This window comes from Nycticebus coucang, chromosome 7 (assembly GCF_027406575.1).
Source record: "Nycticebus coucang isolate mNycCou1 chromosome 7, mNycCou1.pri, whole genome shotgun sequence".
Classification (NCBI taxonomy): domain Eukaryota; kingdom Metazoa; phylum Chordata; class Mammalia; order Primates; family Lorisidae; genus Nycticebus; species Nycticebus coucang.
Window position 1 is genome coordinate 3787187 of NC_069786.1, and position 26076 is coordinate 3813262.

General features: G+C 39.4%; 1 protein-coding gene across 2 annotated transcripts in view; it reads left to right on the top strand.

The window, feature by feature from the left end:
- CSMD1 (CUB and Sushi multiple domains 1) overlaps nt 1-26076 on the top strand; it is a 1787407-nt gene that overhangs the window by 1501410 nt on the left and 259921 nt on the right. For both annotated transcript variants that reach the window (XM_053598050.1, XM_053598051.1), the window contains exons 24-26: nt 8229-8420; nt 8871-8997; nt 25598-25800. In XM_053598050.1, the coding sequence (XP_053454025.1) occupies nt 8229-8420; nt 8871-8997; nt 25598-25800 (522 nt within the window). The remainder of the gene's footprint in view (nt 1-8228; nt 8421-8870; nt 8998-25597; nt 25801-26076) is intronic.

Sequence of the window (26076 nt, forward strand, 5' to 3'; positions counted from 1 at the left end):
ATTTAGCCATTAAAAGGACTTTACATCTTTTGTACTAAACTGGATGGAAGTGGAACACCTTCTTCTTTTTTTTGTAGAGACAGAGTCTCACTTTATCACCCTCGGTAGAGTGCCGTGGCATTACAGCTTACAGCAACCTCCAACTCTGGGCTTAAGTGATTCTCTTGTCTCAGCCTCCCTAGTAGCTGGGACCACAGGTGCCTGCCACAATGCCTGGCTATATTTTATTGTTGCAGTTTGGCCGGGGCTGGGTTTGAACCCACCACCCTCGGTATATGGAGCCGGCGCCCTGCTCACTGAACCACAGGTGCCACCTGAAACACATTATTCTTAGTAAAGCATCACAAGAATGGAGAAGCATGAGTCCTTTGTACTCTATTTTGATATGAGGACAATTAATGACCTAGTACACAGTAGGGGGTGGGGGAAGGGCAGAGAAGAGAGAGAAGGAGGGAGGGGTGGGGGAAAGAAAGAGCAGAGAGAGGAAATGGGAGAGGTTGGTGGGGTCTGGCTTGGTGATACACCTTTTGGGGGCAAGACACAAGTATAAGAGGGACTTTACCTAACAAATGCAACCCACTATGGAGCATATGACAAGGGTACAAGTCAAATCTGTCAAGTATAGAACGTAGATGTTTTGGCACAATAATCAAGTAAATGAGGTGAAAGCTATGTTGATTCGTTTGATCTAACCAGGTCAGATTGTATAAAAAAAAAAAAAAAAAACAGCACACCATACCCCACATATGCATGATCTATGTGTATTTGGCTTGATTAAAAAAAGACAAATGCAATCAATGTAACCTGGTTTTTTGTACCTTTAATGACTCCTCAACAATTAAAAAAAAATAATAGGGTGGCTCCTGTGGCTCAAGGTGTAGGGCGCCGGTCCCATATGCCGGAGGTGGCGGGTTCGAACCTAGCCCTGGCCAAAAAAAAATAAAAATAATAAAAATATAATGATTTAAAAACAATAAACACACAAAAAAGATGGTTCCTGAAAAATAGATAATGACCGTAGTTTTGTAGTTTTATTCTGACTTTCATAGGCTTGTTGATGTTTCACTCAGAGGCTCAGAAGTTCATGTTTCTGTTTAAACCTCTGTCCATGTCTTGTTTATTGCTGTTTTTGGAAAATTTGAGTTTCTTTCTATGGGGGTTGATTACATAATTACAAAACCACAGCAACAATAATAAAACTATATAAGGAGAATGAATTAAATAAAAAAAAAGCTGACAAAAGAAAAATTTGAAGCCAAGGGCAGGTATAACTAAAAAATAGCATAGGCACATAATTAAATTATGTATTAAATTGAATTATTTTAGATTAGATATTTATGTTTAAAAATATCTAGTTTAAAAGCCAAACACAAACATACACACACTCAAGCACCCACAAACTCTTCATTTAGAATTTAATTCTTCAATCAAGAAAGTAGTGTTGTAAAATACATGTAAATCATTTATTTCAGGAAATTCACTACTGGCAAACTTTATATCTCAAATGAACCACAAGAAAACCTTTGAGCAATGACTGCCCCTTACACCACTTTCTTTACAGGCGATGGCTAATGGAGTGAGGGAGAAAAGATGGTTTACATCTTCACTGTAATACTCCTTTCTGCAGTGTGAAAACACCGTCCATTTACTTTTGCACATGACAACCTTTCTTAAATTACTAGAGAAAGTTTTACCAAAAAGTTACATTATCCAAATTGAAATTCTTTAGGTACAGTTAAGAGACGGTAGGATTCTGTAAATACCAGAAGGTTTTTCATTTGCTCATGAGAGAATATATCAGGGTTTTAGAAATTATAAGTATTCTTCCATTATGTTTCACAGCTCACCTGAATGTGAAAGCACTTTCTCAAGAGCAGCACAGATGGAAGCTGAAGAAACACAGGGGGCTGTGGCTTCGCCCTTTGGCCTGGCTGTGCAGAGTGGACTATGTCTGGGCAGGCTCTCTTTATACACGGTGCTTTATTTGGAAGAGAAGAACTAGTCCAAATATTTGAAAGTTGAAAGGAAGTCTCTTAAAACTCTAATATTTTGCTAGACCTACAAGAGATAGATTATTTAATTCCTAAAAAAAATATATTAAGAGTGGGTGATTGCTGCAAAAAATAAGGAATAGTAATTTTCATCAGCCTGCTATTTGGAGCTTGTTTTGACTAGAACATTTTGTTCATAGCATTTTTGCAATGTATATGACTTAAGAATAAATCACTGGAAAATAGAAATAGAATTACTAAATAAATTCAAGCTTTGATTGTAACTTCTATTGATGCTTTGCCACAAATAATTTTTTTAAAGTGTCTGCAGCATAAAGAAAATACAGAACCCATATTTGTACAGCAACTTCTTGCAGAAAAGAAGTTCAAGACAGAGAAGAATCTTTAAAAAAATATATGTTTAAAGGTATTACTTTTCATTAGTCTTATGACTGATTGTTTAAAAGGTTTTCAAATTCACATTAGAGTTGAAATATTTCTTCTTTGGGGAAATCGCTATATTGACTTAAATATAGTGCCTTAAAAAGTTGAATACTCTTTTAATAAGTGATAAAAAAAGTCCTCTTCTGAAACTGTACAGAACAAACACCATAGAATTTTATATTGTCATCTAAAAATTCTGGTATTATACGTCAACTTATTTGACTGATATTTAAAGGCAGTATTGCTTAGAGGAATGGACACCATGCTTTCATGGATAGTTACTGATTCTTATCACATGAAAGGGAACGCTGAGAACAGCACAGTCTCCTGGCGAGCCTAGAGACGTTGTGTGACTTAGGGGCAATCCCCCAAGTACTCACTCAGTGTTCCTGAATGAGGTAACATTGGTTACCGGTTAGAAAGCAGGTGTTAAACATTGATGCTCGGCGCCCCTTCATGGGGGTTGTGAGGAAACAGCACGTGGCAATCCTTACCCACACAGCCCCCTACGTCATTACTTTAACTCTCCACACCTGTTGTGTATAACCTTAATAAATACCCATTGTGGAGGGGCGGCAGGGCTCTCCTGCACCTCTGGTTAGCCCTTCAATGTGTGCCCTGCCTGGTTTTTCCGTGCAGCACTGGGAGGCATAGCGTCCCTGCGGGGAAAGTGTTGACATTTTTAGGAGACAAGGTCTAAATATTACTCTTCAAACATAAAGCAGGAGAAGCTCAATTGGCACAAGTTCCGAGCGATTTTTGGAGACAGAAGCAGCCCGCGAAGCTGCATCCTTATGGTCGTGGACGGAGTGAGGTCCAGGAGTCAGACTGTGTGAAGCTCCAGATCAGAGGCTTAATGCCTTCCAAACCTTGGAAGACTCGTAAACTGTAAAGTGACAAGGTGGTGGTGTAACTGAGGGAGGCAACTGGTTCAGGGAAGTAGAAGATTTGGGTTTCAAGGGATGTTTCTAGTCCTATCACAATGTCAATCACTGTGACTTCCAGTGCTCCATCTAGCTATGCACATCTACAATTCTGCCTATATCTACACACGGACAATTAAATCACACAAGAAACTTAGAGATTGCAAAGCTCCCTCCAGTCTACTGAGGAATAGAAAACTGAATTCTAGAATGACCATATATTTTTCAACTTTATCACACTGAAGAGGTACATGTATTTCATGAAAAGCGATTGGGTAGGCCTAGGTGTTAAGCATTCGGGGAGTTAAGCTTTTACAAAATACTGCATTTTATGATACCATCAAATACTTAAGTGAGCTTTTGCAAACACAATAGATGAACCAACAGCTGGTCCTGTAAGAGCAAAATCCCTACCGTAGATACTTGGCTTGACTTGACAGCTAGACAAGATTCAGTTAAAAAACAAACAACAACAACAACAAAAAACCTTTTGAGACTGAGTTTAAAAAGCATTACAAGTATTTCTCTGACAAAACTCAACCCAAATAAAGCCTAGTAATCATTTCTATTAATAAATCTTTATTTGTTTATTTTTTAATGTTTCTTCTTACCTAGCTTGTAAAAAGGCTTTAGTACAAGTTTTGGAGCAGAGGAAAATGTTTCTTAAAGCTGATTTTAAGATGAGTAATTTCTGGAGTTTAGAACTTTGGTAACTTATTTGATGATGTTATTAAGGCCATGTGCTCTGGACATAGTGCTCTGAATAATGTTTCAAGAACTGATATCTATGAACTACTAAAACATGGTAGTGATTCATAGGAAAATCAAGGTCATTATTTTATCAACAGAAGCATATGTCTCCAAAGTTTGGCGGGGGGGGGCGTTATAACAAACTTTTCTGTACAAGCAGAAAATAATTTATTGTCAAAATGAGTACAGCCAGTTGGCAAGTTAAGGCTCAACTTATATGATTCTTCAGTTTTAGGAAGGTGCCAATGCAAACACTTCCAGTAGAAACTATATTTCGAGTACCCATAGGACTATTTTGTTTTTCTCTTTCAATACAGTAGTCAGTAAGTGCAATAAGATATTCAACTCTATTTTAAACTAGATTATTTTGCCCGACTAAGCTAGTCTAGGAATTCTGAGCATCTTTGAGGTGGCCAGGCTGAGGCTCAGCAGGTCTGGTGTTCTGAGTGCACTTCCACCTGACATGTTTTAACTCATGACGGTTTGCTGGGATGCGACCCGTCTGTTAAACCGGGGAGCCTCTGCAGTCACCGTGACCTCCTCTTTGCTCAGGCTTTCATCATCCCCAGCAAATGTATGTGCATTTCAATGCTTACATTAAAGCACTGTAAGGAAGATACCAACTGGTTCCCATGCTGAGTCTGATGGCAGCCTCCACCACCACTGGCAAGTGCAAATGATGCCAGGCTCAGATGCAATTTTAAAAATTTAATAAATCAACTAGTTCTTTAAAAGTTTTTTCTGCTCAGATTCAGCAATGTAACCCAGAACCTTCAGAAAACGTATTCATGCAACTGGCATTTTCATAAATTAAAAAAAAATATATAGACTTCTGGTGCCCCTTGAAATACAGGAAGCACAGATCACATAGGGTATGAATTTGGGGGGGACAGTAGGTTGTGGTTGCCTCATGGGTGCTGTGTGCCAAGTGCTCTGGGCCTGGGGTTAGTCTCAGCCTCACTCAGCAGTGACAAGACCTGAAGGTCCCTGTTAGCAGGTAGGAATGTCACCCCTTAAAGAGAGCTTTTATTGTACTACTCAGGATCCAGTTACAGTGGTACCCATAAAGGGACAGATGTTGGACTCTTTTTTAAAATAAGTTAATTATTTTTTACATTTTTCCAAGTTTCCAGTTAATGTGAGGGTACAAACCATTGAGTTACAATGTTGGTTGGTGTTTGTTAGGGAGAGCCCCTGTTGTATCTGAGTCCCGTATCCGAGAGGGGCTCCATACACTGTGCCCACCAAGTGGGAGCACACCAATCCTCCTTCCTCCTCCCCTCTCCCTAGACTCCTGAGTTTATGAATTTTATACCTGGATTTTCTGTGTCTAATGGATATTTCCAATTTTAGTGTTCCACTGGGCTTTGATACTCTCCATACCTAATTTGAATTCAGGAGAATGAAAAATTCTGAAACATCGTTATTACTAGCAGAGTCCTCCTGCAGTGTGGCCAGCGAGCATCCCGCCTCCTTCTCATCGCCCTGCCCCAGTGTGCTGGCGGCCGTCCTCAATCTGGGGCAGGGTTGCTTTTTTGAGCATTGTGCAGACCCCGTCACTTCTAAACACCCAATCCAGTAGAACTACACGCGAGGATCACAGCAAAGGCTTCTTTTTCTTTTCCTCTCTATAAAAAGAGAACTGATCTGTGAGGCCTTTTGTGATGTTGAAACTCAGTGGATTTTGTCAAACATGATACAACAGATGAAGGCTCCATTTCCTTTCTGGTTGTTGGTGTACCGCAGAGTCAGACTAGTGCAGTCGAGCGCTGTATTCGGGTGATACTGAACCCTTGTCCCTTCATTCCTTCCTCCCCTTGGTGGCCATTTAGAACATGCACATATCCCTTGCTTTGCACCAAAATTGATTCCCTCTTCTGCTCTTGCACTAGGGGCATCTTAAACCAAAATAATTTGTATTTCTTAAATAGATTAGAGTTACTGTAAAATTTTAGAGTCAATAAAGATGTAGGCTTTATAAAAGGAAATATTACAGAAGGAAATTTTCTTAGCAAATGATTCTAAATGATCAAATATGTGCTGTTTTCTCTGTCCTATTCCACGTTGCAAAACCCGAGCTTAATTATTTAGAGATCAACAGGGTAAAACTGTATTGTGATGGGCACTTAGGTTGCTTCCATGACTTGGCAATTATGAATTGAGCCTCAATAAACATTCTGGTGCACATGTTTTCGTGGTAAAATGATTTTTGTTCTTCTGGGTAAATACCTAGTCATGGGATTGCAGGATCAAATAGAAAGTCTACTTTTAGATCTTTGAGGATACTCCATACTTCCCACAATCTAAATGCCCATCAACTTATGCATGGATCAATAAACTGTAATGTCTTATACTATGGGATACTATTCAGCCATTAAAAAGATGGAGACTTTACATCTTTTACATTTACCTGGATGGAGCTGAAATATATTCTTCTTAAAATACATTCGTAGTTGAAATACATTCTTCTTATCACAAGAATGGAAAAATAAATATCCAATGTACTCCATGCTAATATGAAATCAACATGTAAACAATTACATGCTCATAAGAACAACAAAACACAAATATAGTCTAGTTTGGGGATAGAATGAGGCAGGAGGGGCAGGGAGGACGACTGGCAGAAGGGGGGGGTATGTGGCAGGACCTCCCCTAAGGTGCACATTGTGAGGGTGTATGACACACCCCCCGGGTGACGGGCTCTTGTGAAAATGGCACTCTACCCTGAAAACGAGAACAGTGTAACCTAATATTTATACCTTCATATTAATTTGAAATAAAACATAAATTAAAAAGAAATAAATACAGTAAAATTGTGTTGTGAATTTAGGGATCTATTTCCCTCCGTGGGAGGCATCTTAGAATGAAAGCTTATAGACAGACTTGGCAAAAGTCATAAATTCATTTCAAAATTTAATATCTTTTTTGAAAAAAAAGGAACAATTCAAATTTAGGTGGAAATAGAAGTAAACAGTCCATGTGGCCTCTCCTGGTTCCAGCTCTCCTTTTAAAAATCATCAAAATTTGCACCATGATATGAAGAGAAATATGTTACCATAAGGCTGTCTTCACAGATGGCCCTAAAATACTGCCTCCCATAAAAGCAATATACAGCTCTCATCGATTTCTTTGCATTTAAGAGTTAATTTTGATGAGGTCATTATAATGATTCGTTCTGGAGTTTCTGTTGTCCGTGGAGTTGCATGAGAACCTGGTACCTGTGTGCTGCCATCCGGAGCATGGTCAGAAGTAATTCAAGAGCCTACAGTTACTTGTGGGCAGGAACCACTTGTAAAATTTCCCATGAAGTTGAGATCATGGAGGTTGGGGTCATTGTCTGGAAAGTGGGCAGCTCTCAGCCTAGAATGAGCACTGGCTTGCAGATCCTTCCAGGCTCACAGGTGGTACCCATGTGTGGCAGGAATGAGCTCCGGCTCATGGATTCCAGCAGGCATGTGGGTGACACCCACGGGTGGCCTTTCTCTCATGGAGGTCTGGGATTGCAACAGGGAGGGAATGGGAGGAACAAAGCTCCAATTCAGGATGGCTTTGGGAGTCACTGCAGACTCCGTACACTCACCCAAGCGGTGGACAAAAGTTATTTTAAAGAGAGGAACAAATAGGATGACTTAAGCTCAAGAAATCACAGATGGGCCTAGCATGGTGGCCCATGCCAGTAATACTATCATTCTGGGAGGCCAAGGCATGTGGGCTACCAGATCTCAGGAATTCTAGAAAAGCCTGAGCAAAAGCAAAACCCCATCACTACTGAAAATAGAAAAATTATCTGGGCATGTTGGTAGGCACCTGTATTCCCAGCTACTAGGGAGGCTGAGGCAAGAGGACAGCTTGAGCCCAAGAATTTGAGGTTCTTGTGAGCTATGATGGAATGGCACTCTACCCAGGGTAACAGAGAATAACTTTGTGTAAAAAAAGAAAAGACTTCACAAATGGTTACCAAATAAAGCCAATGAAGACCAAGATTTCTTTTCCCTTTTGCAAATTCTCAATCTTTTCATTTCTTCCTGTCCTTCAAGGAACAGCAACCCAATTTATCTCGGCCCTAATTTAAGCTGATATCTACCCGGAGTTCTACGTTCTCTTCCTTTCTCTCTTACAGGTTTTGACCTAGTCAAGTGCGAGGACCCAGGCATCCCTAACTATGGCTACAGGATCCGCGACGAGGGCCACTTTACTGACACCGTGGTTCTTTACAGCTGTAACCCGGGGTACGCCATGCACGGCAGCAACACCCTGACCTGTTTGAGTGGGGATAGGAGAGTGTGGGACAAGCCGCTGCCTTCATGTGTAGGTGAGTGGAGGAGCAGGTCCAGACTGCTGCACAGAGCAGGGCGTCAGCATCACTGCCCCTGCCCTCACTCCACTGTGGAATTTCACCGTGCTTTCCCATGTGGGTTTTACATATTTCTAATATATGTATGTGAGTGTGGAGGTGTGGGTGTGAGGTCAGGTATGAAAATAGACTTCCTAGTACTATTTTATGGAGATGACGTATGTAGAGTTATTATTAAATTATCACATGAACATTAATTGTTTTATGCTTTCAACTTCATGCGGAGGATTCACGTTTTCTATTAAGATAATCATTGGGTAGAAGTACAGAAGAGAAATGACAGAGATAGAGATGATTGTGGTCTTTTTGCTGTGTGTGCAGTGCAGACATGATGGCTTTAGTTTTTGACAGTAATCAACAGAAACATGTGATCACCAGAGTTGACATTCCTCTCTCTGTCTTTTGCAGCGGAATGTGGTGGTCGGATCCATGCTGCCACATCAGGGCGAATATTGTCCCCTGGCTACCCAGCTCCATATGACAACAACCTCCACTGCACCTGGATTATAGAGGCAGATGCAGGGAAGACAATTAGGTACTTGAGCTATTTCCATTTCAGTGATTTGAGAGTAGAGACCTGTTTTCTTGTAGCAAAGGTACAGTACATTGATTATCCATAATTAAGCTTTTTGCACTGAAGAAGGAAATGTAAAGTTCTAAAATTTTTGGTTGTTTCATTTGCCTACTTTGCAAGTCCTTTGAAATTTTGTTTTAAGCTACATATGATAAATATGAAAACAACATGAGTGTATCAGTTAGCTTTTGCTGTGTAACAAATTGTCCCCCCAAAATCTAGAGGCTTTGGCAACAACTCTTTATTTTTGCATGACTTCATGGCTTGTCCAGATCTTCATGGAACTGGATGAGGCTGGATAGGGCTTGGTGTGGGGGCCTCATCTGGGAGGACTGGGCGGGCAGGAACCCCTCCACACCAGGTTTGTGCACCTGTAGTAGGCTACTCAGGGTGGAATATTTCTAGCAGCAAAAGATGACCATCTTCAAACTTCTACTGTGTTGCACTTGCTAGTGTGCCATTTGCCAAAGCAAGTCACATGAGACAGGCAAGAGTCAAGGTAGGAAGAAATAGATTCCACCTCTTAATGAGTAGAGAAGGAAAGTCATATTGAAAAGGAGCTTGTATACAGGGATGGGAGGAATGTGTGATCATAGGCTAAGAAAATGTCTAAAAGATCATTAAAAATTGAAGGAAATGGTGCCAACATTTAAACAAAAAGTGATCTGTTTTAATCATGAGTTCTAAGTTATTTTGGTGAGTTAAACCAACAAAAAGTGCTATTTTTAAAGTTCTTCACAATATTGTTGTGTCTAAAACCACAGAATATAAAGGAAAAGATAATTCTTAAAATAAGTTCTTCTTTAATTATAATTTTATTGAACAGTAAGAGATTACATAGTCCTTGGCAATACTTCTTAAAAATCTTTTTTTCTTTCAATTAAATTTACTCTTTTCTTGCTGTTGTTTTAAATCTCCCTACAAAATGTACTTTTTAAAAACTCTGGCCCCCAACAGCCATAATCATGATCCTGGGCTGACCAAAAACCAAAATAATCTGTCTAGCTAGCTCAGATCTACATTTATCTATGTAAAGTTAAAAAACAATAAAGGTCAAAACCAGAAGCTTCTTTCTTAGGGAAGTCAAAAGATGAAAATATTCATGAGCTGATGATTTTCTTCCTTATGCACAGAAGACACTGCCTCGAATTTAGTGATTTTTATTAAATGGCTGTCATAGACTCATGGTACTGCAACTCTATAACTTGGCAAAAATAAAATGGGGTGAAGTTGAGTGAAAAAAATGTATACTCTATTCCATAATTCTTTTTGTCTTATGATACCTACCTCCTCTGAAATTCATGCATCTTACTTTCAATTTAATCATGTTAACATCTTGGGAGTGAGTTGAACTAACATGACACACAGTGTTACCACTTACAAACTCTTAAGAAAGATTCTCATAATGTATGAGGAGCTGAAAAATAATTTAAAAAATATACTTAAGGCATGTCTATAATGAAGAGATATTTGTCTTTTCTTGTTTCTATTGCTATAACAGAAAACCACAGACTGGGTAATGTATAAAGAACATGTATTTGGGTAATGGTTCTGGAGGCTGTAAAGTCCAAGGACGTGATTCCAGTATCTGGGAAGGGTCACTCCATGGTAGAAGGCACACCTGGCCAGAAACCCTTGAGACAGAGAGAGAAAATGGGGCCAAACTTCTCTTTTTATCAATTTCATCCTGTAACTAACCTAATCCCACTGTAAGGGCACTCATCCCTTTACGAGGGCATCACCCCCTCTTAATATTGTTACAATGACAACTAAATTTCAACATGAGTTTTGGTGATGACATTCAAGCCATAGCACATATTATTTTATGATAACTTCCTTAAAATTTAAAATTTTATATGTATTTTATCAAGATAAATGATTAACTGGATAATTATTGCTCTATTGGGACAATATTGAAGTACATCTGAGTAACTGGATTTCACATTCTATATTCCTCATGAAACTCAATGAAGTCACTTTTCTATTGAAAGAAATAAAATTAAATATTATTTCTTAACTTTGAATTCCTGAACACTTGATTTGAGTCATATAAAAACCATTCCACTGCTCTTGATTTTTAAAAACTGTAAAAATTATCTACAGTTAGTAAAATAATTATTTTTAATAACTTTATATAACCAGAATTTATTTTCTTTGAGCATATTTCAGTTTTATTCTTTCCTTACAATTTTCTTTTTGATTCCCCCCCACTAGAATTAGAATGGGCTCTTTCTTCCTCTGAATGCAAACCAAGTGTTGATTCACTCTTTTCAGGTGAACTTAGTCCATTGTTAATATTTTAATAAAAAAAGAGAAAATACATTAATAAATACTGATTTTTAAGTAAGACAAAAGCACAACTTTAGTAATGTGCACTGACTTTGATATTTAATAGCTAGCATTCGAGGAAAATATACATTGCATATGCCAATGTGTTTTTCTGGAAAAGTTTTCTAACCATACTTATCTTTCAAATACATTATAAAATTTATTTATTTATTTATTTATTTATTTATTTATTTACTGTTTCAGGTTAATTTGGGGGTACATATAATTAGTTTACAATGTTTGCATTTGTTAGGTAGAGTCCCTCTTATAATTGTGTCCCACCCGCAGGAGGCATATATACGTTGTGCCCATGAAGTGGGAGCACACCCATCTCCCTCCCTCTTCCCCTCTCCCCCTTCCCTTATACCCACACCTTTCACTTCGAATTGATTTGAGTTTTTCCTGTATGTGAGCATGAATTAGATTACCTACCAGCTTTGCATTAGTATTCTTGTGATATTTCACTAAGAAAAATGATTCTTGTGATATTTCACTAAGAAAAATGAGTTTCTATTCAATCCAGGTTAATACAAAAGATGTAAAGTCTCTATCTGTTTAATGACTGAATAGTATTCCATGGTGTACATATACCAAAGTTTGTTAATCCATTCCTGGGTTGGTGGGCATTTGGGTTGTTACCACGTACATTATCAAATTTATGAACATATCTTTTTTAATTTAAGGTATGGTGTACATATACCAAAGTTTGTTAATCCATTCCTGGGTTGGTGGGCATTTGGGTTGTTACCACGTACATTATCAAATTTATGAACATATCTTTTTTAATTTAAGGTATGGTGTACATATACCAAAGTTTGTTAATCCATTCCTGGGTTGGTGGGCATTTGGGTTGTTACCACGTACATTATCAAATTTATGAACATATCTTTTTTAATTTAAGGTATGGTGTACATATACCAAAGTTTGTTAATCCATTCCTAGGTTGGTGGGCATTTGGGTTGTTACCACGTACATTATCAAATTTATGAACATATCTTTTTTAATTTAAGGTATGAACTGCTTAGAAAGAAAGGAGTTCCTCCTTAGAAATAGGAAGTTAAAAGGAAAGCATCAGTATTTATAATTAATTTACTCAATGGAAATTCAACTTCACTCCAAAAGTGTTTCTGGCTATTGAGACGCTCTTCATTAAGACCACAAATGTATTATTTTAGTATGACAGTTTGGAAAATAACATAATTATATTATATAACTGTAGGCTCAAAATAATACTAATACACTGAAAAAAAAATAGTCTAGTCTCAGCCTTCATATTTCCTTGCTAGCTTACTAACTCTTAGCTGTATCACTGGGAACACAGTCAATATTACCTACAATGTTTATTTTAAAATTAGGAATACATCTGCCTCATAAACATGAATGCAGAGGTTAATTTAAGTATTGACTTTGTAAAATATAAATGGAATTCAGTATCATAAATTCATACTCTGATTTGTTAAGGTAAATGTTTTCACTCTCAAGGACTTGATAAACAGTAGGATTTGGAACATATTAAAGGGGTGGTTTCAATATGTCAGGTCAATTTTTGTTTTTTTATTATTATTGTTGGGGATTCATTGAGAGTACAATAAACCAGATTACACTGATTGCATTCGTTAGGCAAAGTCCCTCTAACAATTGTGTCTTGCCCCCAAAAGGTGTGGCACACACCAAGGCCCCATCTCCCTCCCTCCATCCTCCTCTCTGCTTTTATTTACCCCACCCCTCCCTCCTCCTTTCTCTCTCTGCTCTCCCCTTCCCCTACCCCACTGTGACCTTAATTGTCATTAATTGTCCTCATATCAAGATTGAGTACATAGGATTCATGCTTCTCCATTCTTGTGATGCTTTACTAAGAATAATGTCTTCCACGTCCATCCAGGTTAATATGAAGGATGTAAGTCTCCATTTTTTTTAATGGCTGAATAGTATTCCATGGTATACATATACCACAGCTTGTTAATCCATTCCTGGGTTGGTGGGCATTTAGGCTATTTCCACATTTTGGTGATTGTAAATTGAGCTACAATAAACAGTCTAGTGCAAGTGTCCTTATGATAAAGGGATTTTTTTTTTCCCTTCTGGATAGCTGCCCAGTAATGGGATTGCAGGATCAAATGGGAGGTCTAGATTGAATGCTTTGAGGTTTCTTCATATTTCCTTCCAAAAAGGTTGTAGTAGTTTGCAGTCCCACCAGCAGTATAAAAGTGTTCCCTTCTCTCCACATCCACGCCAGCATCTGCAGTTTTGAGAAATTGTGATGTGTGCCATTTTTGCTGGGGTTAGATGGTATCTCAGGGTAGTTTTGATTTGCATTTTTCTAATAGATAGGGATGATGAACATTTTTTCATATGTTTCTTAGACATTCGTCTATCTTCTTTCTTTTTTGTTGTTAAATCATAGCTGTGTACATTAGTGCAAACAAGGGGTACAATGTGCTGGTTTCAATTTGAAATATACAATTTGAAATATTCTTATCAAAATGTTCAATGTAGCCTTGATGGCATTTTCTAAGTTATTGTATGTAGACATTTGTATTCTGCATTTAGTAAGTTTCACCTGTACCCATTTAAGATGCACCGTAGGTGTGACCCCACCCATTACCCTCCCTCCACCCTAAACTCCCCCCTCCCTTCCCCTTCCTTGGCCCTTTCCCCATATTTTTGTGCTATAGTTGGGTTATAGCCTTCATATGAAAGCTATAAATTAGCTTCATAGTAGGGCTGAGTACATTGGATACTTTTTCTTCCATTCCTGAGATACATTGCTAAGAAGAATATGTTCCAACTCCATCCATGTAAACATGAAAGAGGTAAAGTCTCCATCTTTCTTTAAGACTGCATAATATTCCATGGTTTACATGTACCACAATTTGCTAGTCCATTCGTGGATCAATGGGCACTTGGGCTTCTTCCATGATTAGCAATTGTGAATTGGGCTGAAATAAACATTCTGGTACAGATGTCTTTGTTACATTGTGATTTTTGGTCTTCTGGGTATAAACCTAGTAAAGAAATTATAGGATCGAATGGCAGCTCTATTTTTATGTCCCTAAGTATTCTCCAAACATTCTTCCAAAAGGAATGCATTAGTGTGCATTCCCACCAGCAGAGTAGAAGTGTGCCCTTTCCTCCACTTCCACGCCAACATCTTTGATTTGGGGATTTTGTTATGTGGGCTACTCTTACTGGGGTTAAGTGATATCTCAAAGTACTTTTGATTTGCATTTCTCTGATGATTAAAGATGATGAGCTTTTTTCATGTGTTTGTAGAACATGTGTCCGTCTTCTTTAGAGAAGTTTCTCTTCAAGTCCCTTGCCCACCCTGAAATGGGATCACTTGTCCTTTTTTTGCTAATACGTTTAAGTTCTCTGTGGATTCTGGTTATTAAACTTTTATCGGAGGTATACCCTGAAAATATTTTCTCCCATTATGAGGGCTGTCTGCTTGCTTTACTCACTATGTTCTTGGCTATGCAGAAGCTTTTTAGTTTGATCAGGTCCCAGTAGTGTATTTTTGATACTGCTTCAATTGCCTGGGGAGTCCTCCTCATAAAATATTCAGCCAGGCCAATTCCTTCAAGAGTTTTCCCTGCACTTTCTTCAAGTATTTTTATAGTTTCATGTCTTAAGTTTAAATCTTTTATCCAGTGAGAGTCTATCTTAGTTAATGGTGAAAGGTGTGGGTCCAGTTTCAGTCTTTTACACATCACCAGCCAGCTCACCCAGCACCATTTGTTAAATAGGGAATCTTTTCCTCACTGAATATTTTTAATTGGCTTGTCAAAGATCAAATAACGGGAAGTAGCTGGATTCATCTCTTGGTTCTCTATTCTGTTCCAGAAATCTACTTCTCTGTTTTTGTGCCAGTACCATGCTGTTTTGATCACTATCGATTTACAGTACAGTCTCAGGTCTGGTAGCGTGATTCCTCCTGCTTTGTTTTTATTGCTGAGTAATGTTTTGGCTATTCGAGGTTTTTTCTGATTCCATATAAAATGAAGTATTATTTTTTTCATGATCTTTAAAATATGACAATAGAGCTTTAATAGGAATTGCATTAAAATTATATATTGTTTTGGGTAGTATAGACATTTTAACAATGTTGATTCTTCCCAGCCATGAGCATGGTATGTTTTTCCATTTGTTAACATCTTCAGCTATTTCTTTTTTTTTAAAGTTTCATACTTCTCTTTGTAGAGATTTTTCACGTCTTTTGTTAGGTATACATCCAAATATTTCATCTTATTTGTCACTACTGTGAAAGGAATAGAGTCCTTGACTGTTTTCTTCGGCTTGGTTATTGTTGGTATGTATAAAGGCTACAGATTTATGGGTGTTGATTTTGTAGCCTGAGACATTGCTGTATTCCTTGGTCACTTCTAAAAGTTTTGTAGTATAATCCCTAGTGTTTTCCAGATATACAATCATATCATCTGTGAAGAGTGAAAGTTTGATCTCTTCTGACCCTATGTGGATACGCTTGATCGCCGTTTCTTCCCTAATTGCAATGGCTAAAACTTCCATTACAATGTTAAAGAGCAGTGGAGACAATGGGAAACCTTGCCTGGTTCCCGATCTAAGTGGAAATGATTTGAATTTAACTCTATTCAGTACAATATTGGCTGTGGGTTTGTTGTAGATGGCCTCTATTAGTTTAAGAAATGTCCCTTCTATACCAATTTTCTTAAGTGTTCTGATTATGAAGGGATGCTGGGTATTATCAAAAGCTTTTTCTGCGTCAATTGAGAGAATCATGTGGTCTTTATTTTTTAGTTTGTTTATGTGCTGAATGGAAATAAACTTTTAATCTCCTTAAACAAAATACCTTTCGACCCAGGATCCTGTACCCAGCTAATCTGAGTTTCATTTATGATGGAGAAATTAAATACTTTAACAACATTCACATGTTGAAGAAATTTGCCATAACTAAACCACCTCTCCAGGATATTCTCAGACTTATCCTTCATAAAGACCAGCGTAACCCTCCACCACAAAAGTAAACCCACCCAGAAAATTTTGATCAAATCCCAACTTCCACAGTCGCAAAAGGGTTAAAAATGTCCACCGGTCTCTCAAAAGGCTTATCAATATTCTCAATTAATGTGAATGGTTTAAATTGTTCTCTAAAGAGGCACAGGTTGGCTGACTGGATACAAAAACTCAAGCCAGATATCTGCTGCATACAAGAATCTCATCTTAAATTAAAAGACAAATATAGACTAAAGGTGAAGGGATGGTCATCTATACTCCAGGCAAATGGAAAGCAGAAAAATGCAGGCATTGCAATCCTATTCGCAGATGCAATAGGCTTTAAACCAACCAAAATAAGGAAGGATAAGGATGGACACTTCATATTTTTTAAAGGTAAAACTCAAGATGATGTGATTTCAATTATTAATATTTATGCACCCAACCAGAATGCACCTAAATTTATAAGAGAAACTCTAACAGACATGAGCAACTTCATTTCCTCCAGTTTCATAGTGGTTGGAAATTTTAACACCCTTTTAGCAGTGCTGGATTGATCCTCCAAAAAGAAGCTAAGCAAAGAAATCTTAGATTTAAACTTAACTATTCAACATTTGGACTTAACAGACATCTACAGAACATTTTATCCCAACAAAACTGAATACACATTCTTCTCATCAGCTCACGGAACATACTCCAAAATCGACCACATCCTAGGCCACAAATCTAACCTCAGCAAATTTTTAAAAATAGACATTATTCCTTGGATCTTCTCAGACCATCATGGAATGAAAGTTGAACTCAGTAACAACAGGAATCTGCATACCCATACAAGAACATGGAAGCTAAATAACCGTATGCTGAAGGATAGATGGGTTATAGATGAGATTAAGAAGGAAATCACCAAATTTTTAGAACAAAACAATAATGAAGACATGAATTATCAGAACCTGATACTGAAAAGGTAGTCCCTAAGAGGGAAATTTATAGCACTGCAAGCCTTCCTCAAGAAAATGGAAAGAGAGGAAGTTAATAACTTCATGGAACATCTCAAGCAACTGGAGAAGGAAGAAAATTCCAACCCCAAACCCAGTAGAAGAAAATAAATAACCAAAATCAGTCCAGAAATAAATGAAATTGAAAATGAAAGAATTATACAACAGATCAATAAATCCAAAAGTTGTTTTTTTGAAAAGATCAATAAAATGGATAAACCTTTGGCCAACCTAAACAGTAAAAAATAGTCAAATCCCTAATTTCATCAATCAGAAATGGCAACGATGAAATAACAACAGACCCCTCAGAAATTAAAAAAATCCTTAATGAATACTACAAGAAACTCTACTCTCAGAAATATAAAAATCTTTTTTTTTTTTTGCAGTTTCTGGCTGGGCCTGGGTTTGAACCCACCACCTCTGGCGTATGGGGCCAGTGCCCTACTCCTCTGAGCTAAAAATCTGAAAGAAATCAACCAATATCTGGAAGTACGCCACCTACCAAGACTTAGCCAGAACGAAGTAGAAATGTTGAACAAGCCTATATCAAGTTCTGAAATAGCATCAACTATACAAAATCTCCCTAAAAAGAAAAGCCCAGGGCCAGATGGCTTTACGTCAGAATTCTACCAAACCTTTAAAGAAGAACTAGTACCTATATTACTAAACCTCTTCCAAAATACAGAAAAAGAAGGAACATTACCCAACACATTCTACGACACAAACGTCTATCTTCTTTAGAGAAAGTTCTATTCATGTCTCTTGCCCATTGATATATGGGATTGTTGGCTTTTTTCATGTGGATTAATTTGAGTTCTCTGTAGATCCTAGTTATCCAGCTTTTGTCTGACTCAAAATATGCAAATATCCTTTCCCATTGTGTAGGTTGTCTCTTTGCTTTGGTTATTATCTCCTTAGCTGTACAGAAGCTTTTCAGTTTAATGAAGTCCCATTTGTTTATTTTTGTTGTTGTTGCATTTGCCATGGCAGTCTTCTTCATGAAGTCTTTCCCCAGGCCAATATCTTCCAGTGTTTTTCCTATGCCTTCTTTGAGAATTTTTATTGTTTCATGTCTTAAATTTAAGTCCTTTATCCATCTTGAATAAATTTTTGTGAGTGGAGAAAGGTGTGGGTCCAGTTTCAGTCTTTTACATGTAGACATCCAGTTCTCCCAACACCATTTATTGAATAGGGAGTCTTTCCCCCACGGTATGTTCTTGTTTGGTTTATCAAAGATTAGGTGGTTGTAAGATGTTATTTTCATTTCCTGGTTAATTTTTACCAGGCTTCTTTTATTTTATTGAAGCCCATAGCAATTTCTGATTATAAATTTCTGTGTCTCTATTTTGAGGTAATAGAGTACCCCAAATAGTTACTATTATGGGGCATTTTGGTCTGGAAGAGGTCTGTAATTTTAACATATATAGTATAAAGCAGTTACCTGATCCAAATTTAATTAAAAGTCTAATCACAACACATTATAGTAAATTTAGCCCCATTAAGAGTTATGCAAACATTTCTCTAAGAGACACAGTATATTTTATTACTGAGCCCAGTTATGATTTATATAATAGAGGTAACGTTGTTATAAACATCCAGTAGCATTAAAGACTGGGTTTTTATATAATCACATGTGTACATTGTTCCTGAATTTGAGTTGCTCTTCTGCAAGCGTAATGGTCTGGAAAGCTCACTTGCAATGTATTTCTGTTCCTCATTGTTCACAGGAAATTGCATTTGGAGTATAGATGAAGGGAATTATTTTTAATAACCTCATGCTGTATTCAAAGCATTATAGGCACATCAAAACGTTATCAAGGTTGTCCCACTTTATGCAGACTTTTAAAAGAAGTTACGGGTGGTTTGATGATCACAGCGCCCTCTGGTGGTGCTTTTCTGGATTTGCTTTCTGTCAGAGCCAAGATACAGAGTGATCAGTGTAAGATGTGGTTTGGAGATTCAGGAATATCTTCGTCCATTTATGGCCAACCTTTGAGATCCAGGGAAGAAATATAATCAAGAGAGAACATCAAACAAATGATCTCCCTTCACTACGTGAATCCCTAGTTTCCATGTAGAGCCTTAGTACATGTGGTTGGAATACAGTTGGGGACATTTTGAAGACCTGATCAGAGCGACTCAAATTCCTGCATTCTTATTAAGGTCCAATTTTTTTTTTGTGGATAATGTAAAGACATTACCAGCCAATAGAATTTCAGTCGTGGAGTTAAAAGAGAGCAGCAGAACTATGGAGCTTAATCAATGGGGAGTACTCACCCCACACATTTTGCAGGGCTCAGATACCACCCTTCAGTTAAATAACATGGGCCTTTGACCCACACAGCTCACCATTCTGTGGCCATGGCATATGAAACATGAGGAATTACATAAGAGACAAACTTTTCTTTTGGCTCTTTATTTCCCAAATTACTCTGTAAGTAGCAGAGGTACATTGTCGTGACTAATGACAACCTGTCTTGCAGCGTCTGCTGGTCACTGCCCACAGTTCACGCACAGCAGCAAAGTGAGCAGCCTTGTTGCTTCCTTCCCCTTCAAGGATAAGCTCACTTAATGCTTCGCAAAATGGATCATCTGAAGATGGAGTGGAATAAGCAAGATGGAAGTGTAGAGAAGAGCTGAGGAGTGAAATCATGGGAGGTGAAATTTGCATCCCAAATAAATATAGTTTTGAGAAAGAGCAGGTAGTGATGGCAAAGGTGCCAGTCTCAGAGAAATCCTCGATAGGCCCAGAGAAAAAGGAGACGTCACAGACGTGGGCTCCAGAGAAACACGTGAAAGACGCCTCTGCAGGTATCTCAGGATATGAAAAGCACAAAAGGTGAAGCAGTGGGAGTATCCAGACTGCCCAGTTCTCTTACTTTCCCAATTCCGTGTGGTCAACTCTTCACAAATACACTCCAAACACCCCAATTTCATCGTTACTGACAGTGTTCCCTCACAGGCCTGTCACCGCCCATTTACATGAGTGTCTTCCTTCCCCCGAGGAGCTGGAGGTTTTATAATCAGGATGATTTTCTACCGTTATTTCTTTCTGCTCCCCCAATCTCCAGTGTGTTTGTTTCTTAAAAAATGAAGATATCCATAGAAATCTCACCCAGTTCTTTGATAACTTACATTGGATTTATTTCTAACAGGCACTAAGACAAAGATGAGTTGAAGTGACGCCAAAGCCCTGCCATTTCTCTGTTTATCTTTCTTTCTATCCAGCATTACCAGTTCCCATGGCTTTTCTGTTACCCTCATCTCTCAATATACCTTTCCTCATCCAGCTTTCTCCTCTGCGATCTCAGGCACCCCCACTATAAACTGAAAGCATGAGCTCCTTGCCCAGAACCATAAAGCCCCCAGGAATTGGCCCCTCTGCCCGTACACAGCCCTCCGGCTTCTCATGTTCACACTCCAGCCAAAGGCCTTGCTGACCTCTGACCCAGCCTCGCTGACCTCTGGCCTGGGCTGTGCCTTCTCAGCTTGCTCTCGCCACACATGCACTTTCTGGATCACTCCTTCTCGCCTCACCTCCAGTTCCTTCTCCTCTCTTAGGACCCAGGTAAAATGTCAACTCTTATGATCCCATCTGAAACTAATGTGCTTTCTTCTGTGAAGGGAGCCTTTCCTCTGCCAGGTACCTACCCTCTGCAGGGTCAATCTCTCAGTGTCACGACAAACTCCACTTTCTCCTACACTCCTGCAGGCACCAATTCTCATTCACTCCACATGGGAAGCCCCTAAATGCCCCTGCCCACCACTTCAGCCCTTCCCCAGCCAGAGCTTGCGACCTCATTAAGCCTCTTAACTGACCTCCCTGCAAGTCCTGGTTCTCATCCCTGGCTCCCACTCCAGGGAACATGCTTTATTTTCTTTATTAAAAACTTATTTTATGTGTCTCTAAAACTAGTGCAGACGGAGAGATTGGAAAAAGTTTTTTAAAATATATATATATGTATATCTCTCACCTCCTTATTAGACATCAAAGTTAACATGTTGGCAAATGTCTTAGTCTGTAGTGTGGACCCGTGTAATTAAACATCATCTCTCCACTTGGTTGTTTATATGCTATTTCTAATTTTTTATATTATATATGTATGTGATGATATGGCAAGTAGCCGTATAAGTAAATCTTACCTTGTATTTATAATTAATTCCTTAAAATAAATGCCTAGCAAATCTTTTGCTGGGTCAAATGGTGTGAACATTTTCACATATGTGAATATAAGTCTTTCTATTAAGCAAAATAGATCATTTTACTTGCCTACTTAAAAACAAAATTATTTTGGTTGCTTATTATATGCAGAATAAATTCAAGTTCTTTGGCCCAGCTTTCAGGGTTATTGATGTTTCTTCATTTTGAAATAATAAAGTTATACACAAAGGAAAAATCCCTAAAAGTAGTTTTCTGCAATTCTGGATATCAACGATAATTATAGTTAAAAAGTTGTATATTTTTATAATTTCCCATGCAAGTACAAATATGTAAAATTTGATTTATTTGTATATTTATTCAATTATTTTTATTAGTATAGCAACATTCCCTAATAATATTCTGTTAATTTGTTTTCAGTTCATAAGTGTGGTCAGAAGTTTATATCTGTCTTTGTAATTCCACCCCCTTCTATTTAGCAGTTGAATAGAATCCTGTTGCCTTAATGTTCCATAATTTATTCAAACTGCACCCTTTGGAGATATTTGGACAGTTTTCGGATTTTGCATTGTTATAAGTAACGTGACCATCCTCAGAGTATGTCACCAATAGGGTATTTTCTGTGATGAGTTTCTGGAGCTGCAATGGTTGTGGGAGCACGTTTGAATCTTTACAGCTGTCACCAAATTGCTTCTAAATGGACTGTAAATGACCACCAACAGTGTCCAGAGTTGTCACTCCGAAACCAGATGAAGACTCTGTAATCTTTACCAGTCTGTTCAGGAAAAAATTCTTGAAAATATTTATGACTTCTATATTTTGATTTTTTTTTTTTTTTGAGACAGAGTCTCACTGTGTCGCCCTTGGTAAAGTGCCGTGGTTGTTCACAGCAACCTCCAACTCTTGGGTTTAAGTGATTCTCTTGCCTCAGGCTCCCAAGTAGCTGGGACTAAAGGTGCCTGCCACAACGCCCGGCTATTTTTTGGTTGCAGTTGTCATTGTGGTTTAGCTGGCCTTGGCTGGGCTCGGTGTATGAAGCTGGCACCCTACTCACTGAGCTATGGACACTGAGCCATATTTTGACTTTCTTGACATTGGAATGTATTGATGTGTTTAGTGACTCTTTTCTTCTCTTTGCACTTTGCCTCCTCCCTAAACCCTTAGTTTGCTGAAGACATACACATCTCCTACTCCCTGGGGACTTCCCATTGCCCTCCAGCTGGCCGCAGCTGCCCACGTGCCCTCTCTGCACCGTCTATGTGACGTCTCAATGCCACAGGGCCCAGGCAGACTCACTGGTCTTCGCCATCCTGCAAAATTTCTCTTGCATCTCTCTCAGCTGGGTTGATGGCAACTCCACCTATCTAGTGTCTTAGTCACAAACTTAGACTGCACTTCCTTTCCTTCTCACATTGGCCTCGCCCCATCCTGTTCTCTCTCTTCAAAATGCACCCAGAATCTGACCCCCATCCCAGCTCTGGCACCGCCAGGTTATTCTCAGTACACACACCTCTCATTTGGATGACTCAGGAAGTTCACCACCTCTCATTTTCCCTGTGTGGGCTGTTCTCAGCAGAGCAGGCACAGTGAGTTCTTCAATCTGTAAGTGAGACAACTAACACTGACAGTACCATGCTGGGACCTTGCCCCAGTAAGAGACAAAATCCTTTAAACATCCTGCAAGGTGCTCCCTGAACCAGGCCTCCCCACTCCCCGTCCACAGCAGCTGCTCTGCCCCGATCCCGGCCCTTTCTTCTCAGGCTTCTTGCTGCTGTGTCTACACTGGGTCCCTGGATGCTCCCAAACGTGCAGGTTACACGGGGCATCTTGGTAGGCTGGAGTCTTCCCTCATGTGGAGTAACTAACACCCTTCACTCCTCGGAACTCTGCTCAGATCTCCGCTCACTGACACGCACACGTGGAGTAACTAACACCCTTCACTCCTCAGGACTCTGCTCGGATCTCCGCTCACTGACACGCACACGTGGAGTAACTAACACCCTTCACTCCTTGGGACTCTGCTCGGATCTCCACTTACTGACACGCACACGTGGAGTAACTAACACCCTTCACTCCTCGGGACTCTGCTCCAGTCTCCGCTCACTGACAGGCCTTTTTTTTTCAGAGCAGACATTAGCCTTAACTGCACGTCCTGCCGCCTTCAGACTGGGGCTCCTGAAGCTCCGTTTCTGCCCCACTTTGTCACACACTCCACTTGGTGTGTTCTTTACTTACTCATTACAGATGCTGTCACCTCCCTGTCTCCTCATTACATCATAAACTCCGGGAAGGCGGGTCCTTTGTTCAGTCTCTGGGGGCCACCGCAGTCCTCAGAGGCTGCGTGGGGCCCTGCTGGCGTGCACCGAGCATTTGCTGTGCTGCTGAGCATCACTGAGCAGGGAATGCCTCGTGGGTGTGAAAGACCAGCAGCCTCAAGAATAGTCAGGAAGTTGTAATTTAGACGGGTGCCGGGCCACAGCCATCAGCTTCCTGTGTGTGACAGTCTGATGGTGTCAACCCTGGTAGAGCTGTCAGAACACAGCATTTGTGCATTATCGTGCAGCTATGTGTCACTCGACTCACAAGAAGAGCAACTTGGTAATTCTTGTTTTTGACGGAAGATCCTGGGATCAGGGCACTAGTCTGTGTACCGAGACAGCATTTACCATAACTAAGAAGTGGAAACCATCTTCCAATAGCATACTCAGAAATAAAGCACTTAATTCACTCACACTTTCAAAGAAAATGAACAAAACTTGACATTGTTTAGCTTGGAGGATCCTACACACCTTGGGGTATAAAAGCACACTGAAAATGATGCAGGTGCATACACACCAAATGACATTTGTTGTGTAATTACTGTTACACACACAAGTTTAGGGATACGAAGTCTGCATGAGCACGTAGACACATGAAAATTATGAAAATATTACAGAAATGCATACAGCACCGGCTACTTCAGAGTGGGAGTGAGAGAAGCACAGATGAATTAGTGAAGTGGAGGGGAAGAATGGCTGTGTTGCTAAGATTTTATTTCTTTCAAAAGCAAATAGGCCAAGGTGCTACCTGCGTCAGTGGTGGTAAGAAAATAAATGTCTGCCATATTCTACACTTTTCTCTATCTTCAACATCTGTCTTTGGACATTTAAAACATACGCTACATATTTGGTACTTTACACAAGGTGAATTTAATGTTTTCTTTAAATACATAATATGTGCAAAATAAAGCAACTGAGACTTGGTTAAGGCTTCTTGTATGTCATCTGCGGTGACTGTGTCTCCCTTACAACTGACACACAATAACCAGCAAATTAAAAACCATAAACCAACTCATTAGGAAATGCAGATTTTGTTGATATTTTAGCTAAACTCTTTCATTTGTTTCATTTGTTTCATATGCCCATAAATGGGGCAGCGTATGAGTTTCTGCCTCTAACTGTGAGTTTTCTGAGGCATAGCAGTCTTTAAGTTGCTTTGGGAAATATCTGTAAGTCTAATAGATGTGTGTTAGAAGGTTACAAAGAAGAGAGTTTATGTTATACATTTCTGCCTTTGTGTTGGTAGTTCCAATAAGGTATTTCTTCCTGAAAATAAACATTTTTAGAAGCAAGTACAACGTGAGAGCAGACCGTGGGGCCGTAAGCAGAAGTGGTGCTTCTGGCATGACCCCCTTGGCAGGCTCGTTTCCCCTTGTGTGGGCTCTGCCACCACCAGGCGTTCTGAGAACAATGCCGATGTGCACACGAGCTGGCTTTGATCGGCTTAAAACAAAGCCTTGTGAAACCCTGCTTTGGCTTGTCTGCCCTAGGAAGCTTTGAGTGATAAAAGGCTCTGGTAGTCTCTGAAGGAATTGTTTCATCCCTAAATAGATAACTGGGCATCTAGCTCAGCTCTGTCTCTGCCTCCCTGACAGACTGGGTAGTTTGTGCGGTATTCCAATTTGAATAGGTGACTTAATTTCTATTCACTCATCCTTAATTGTCAAACAACAAGACACATTCTGGTGGGGTTTTGAGAACATTAAGTGAGCCTCTCTTGACGTCGTAACTTGGTGGGGGGGACGCACTCTCGTCCTGATTAAACACACAAGCTGCTCTCTCTCCTGCAGCCTTCACTTCATTGTCTTCGACACGGAGACGGCTCACGACATCCTCAAGGTGTGGGATGGACCCGTGGACAGCAACATCCTTCTGAAGGAGTGGAGCGGCTCTGCCCTGCCCGAGGACACTCACAGCACCTTCAACTCCCTCACCCTGCAGTTCGACAGCGACTTCTTCATCAGCAAGTCCGGCTTCTCCATCCAGTTCTCAAGTAGGTGGCAAGGCCGCTGCTGCTGCTTCCTGGCCTGAGGCCTTGTCGTAAACATAGAACCCCATTCCTGTTCTTAGGCCTCCCCTTAAATGGATGTCATGTTTGCTGGGTATAATTTGAAGTTTGTGAAGAGTATATTGTGGGGAAGAAGAAATTTCTTTTCTCCCCCATCCCTGGGTTCACAGCTGAGGCTTCCCTAGCAAAAGGCAGATTGAGACAGAGAAAGGTATAAATAAATGTATTTGATGTAAGTTTGCATAACATGGAAGCCTTCAG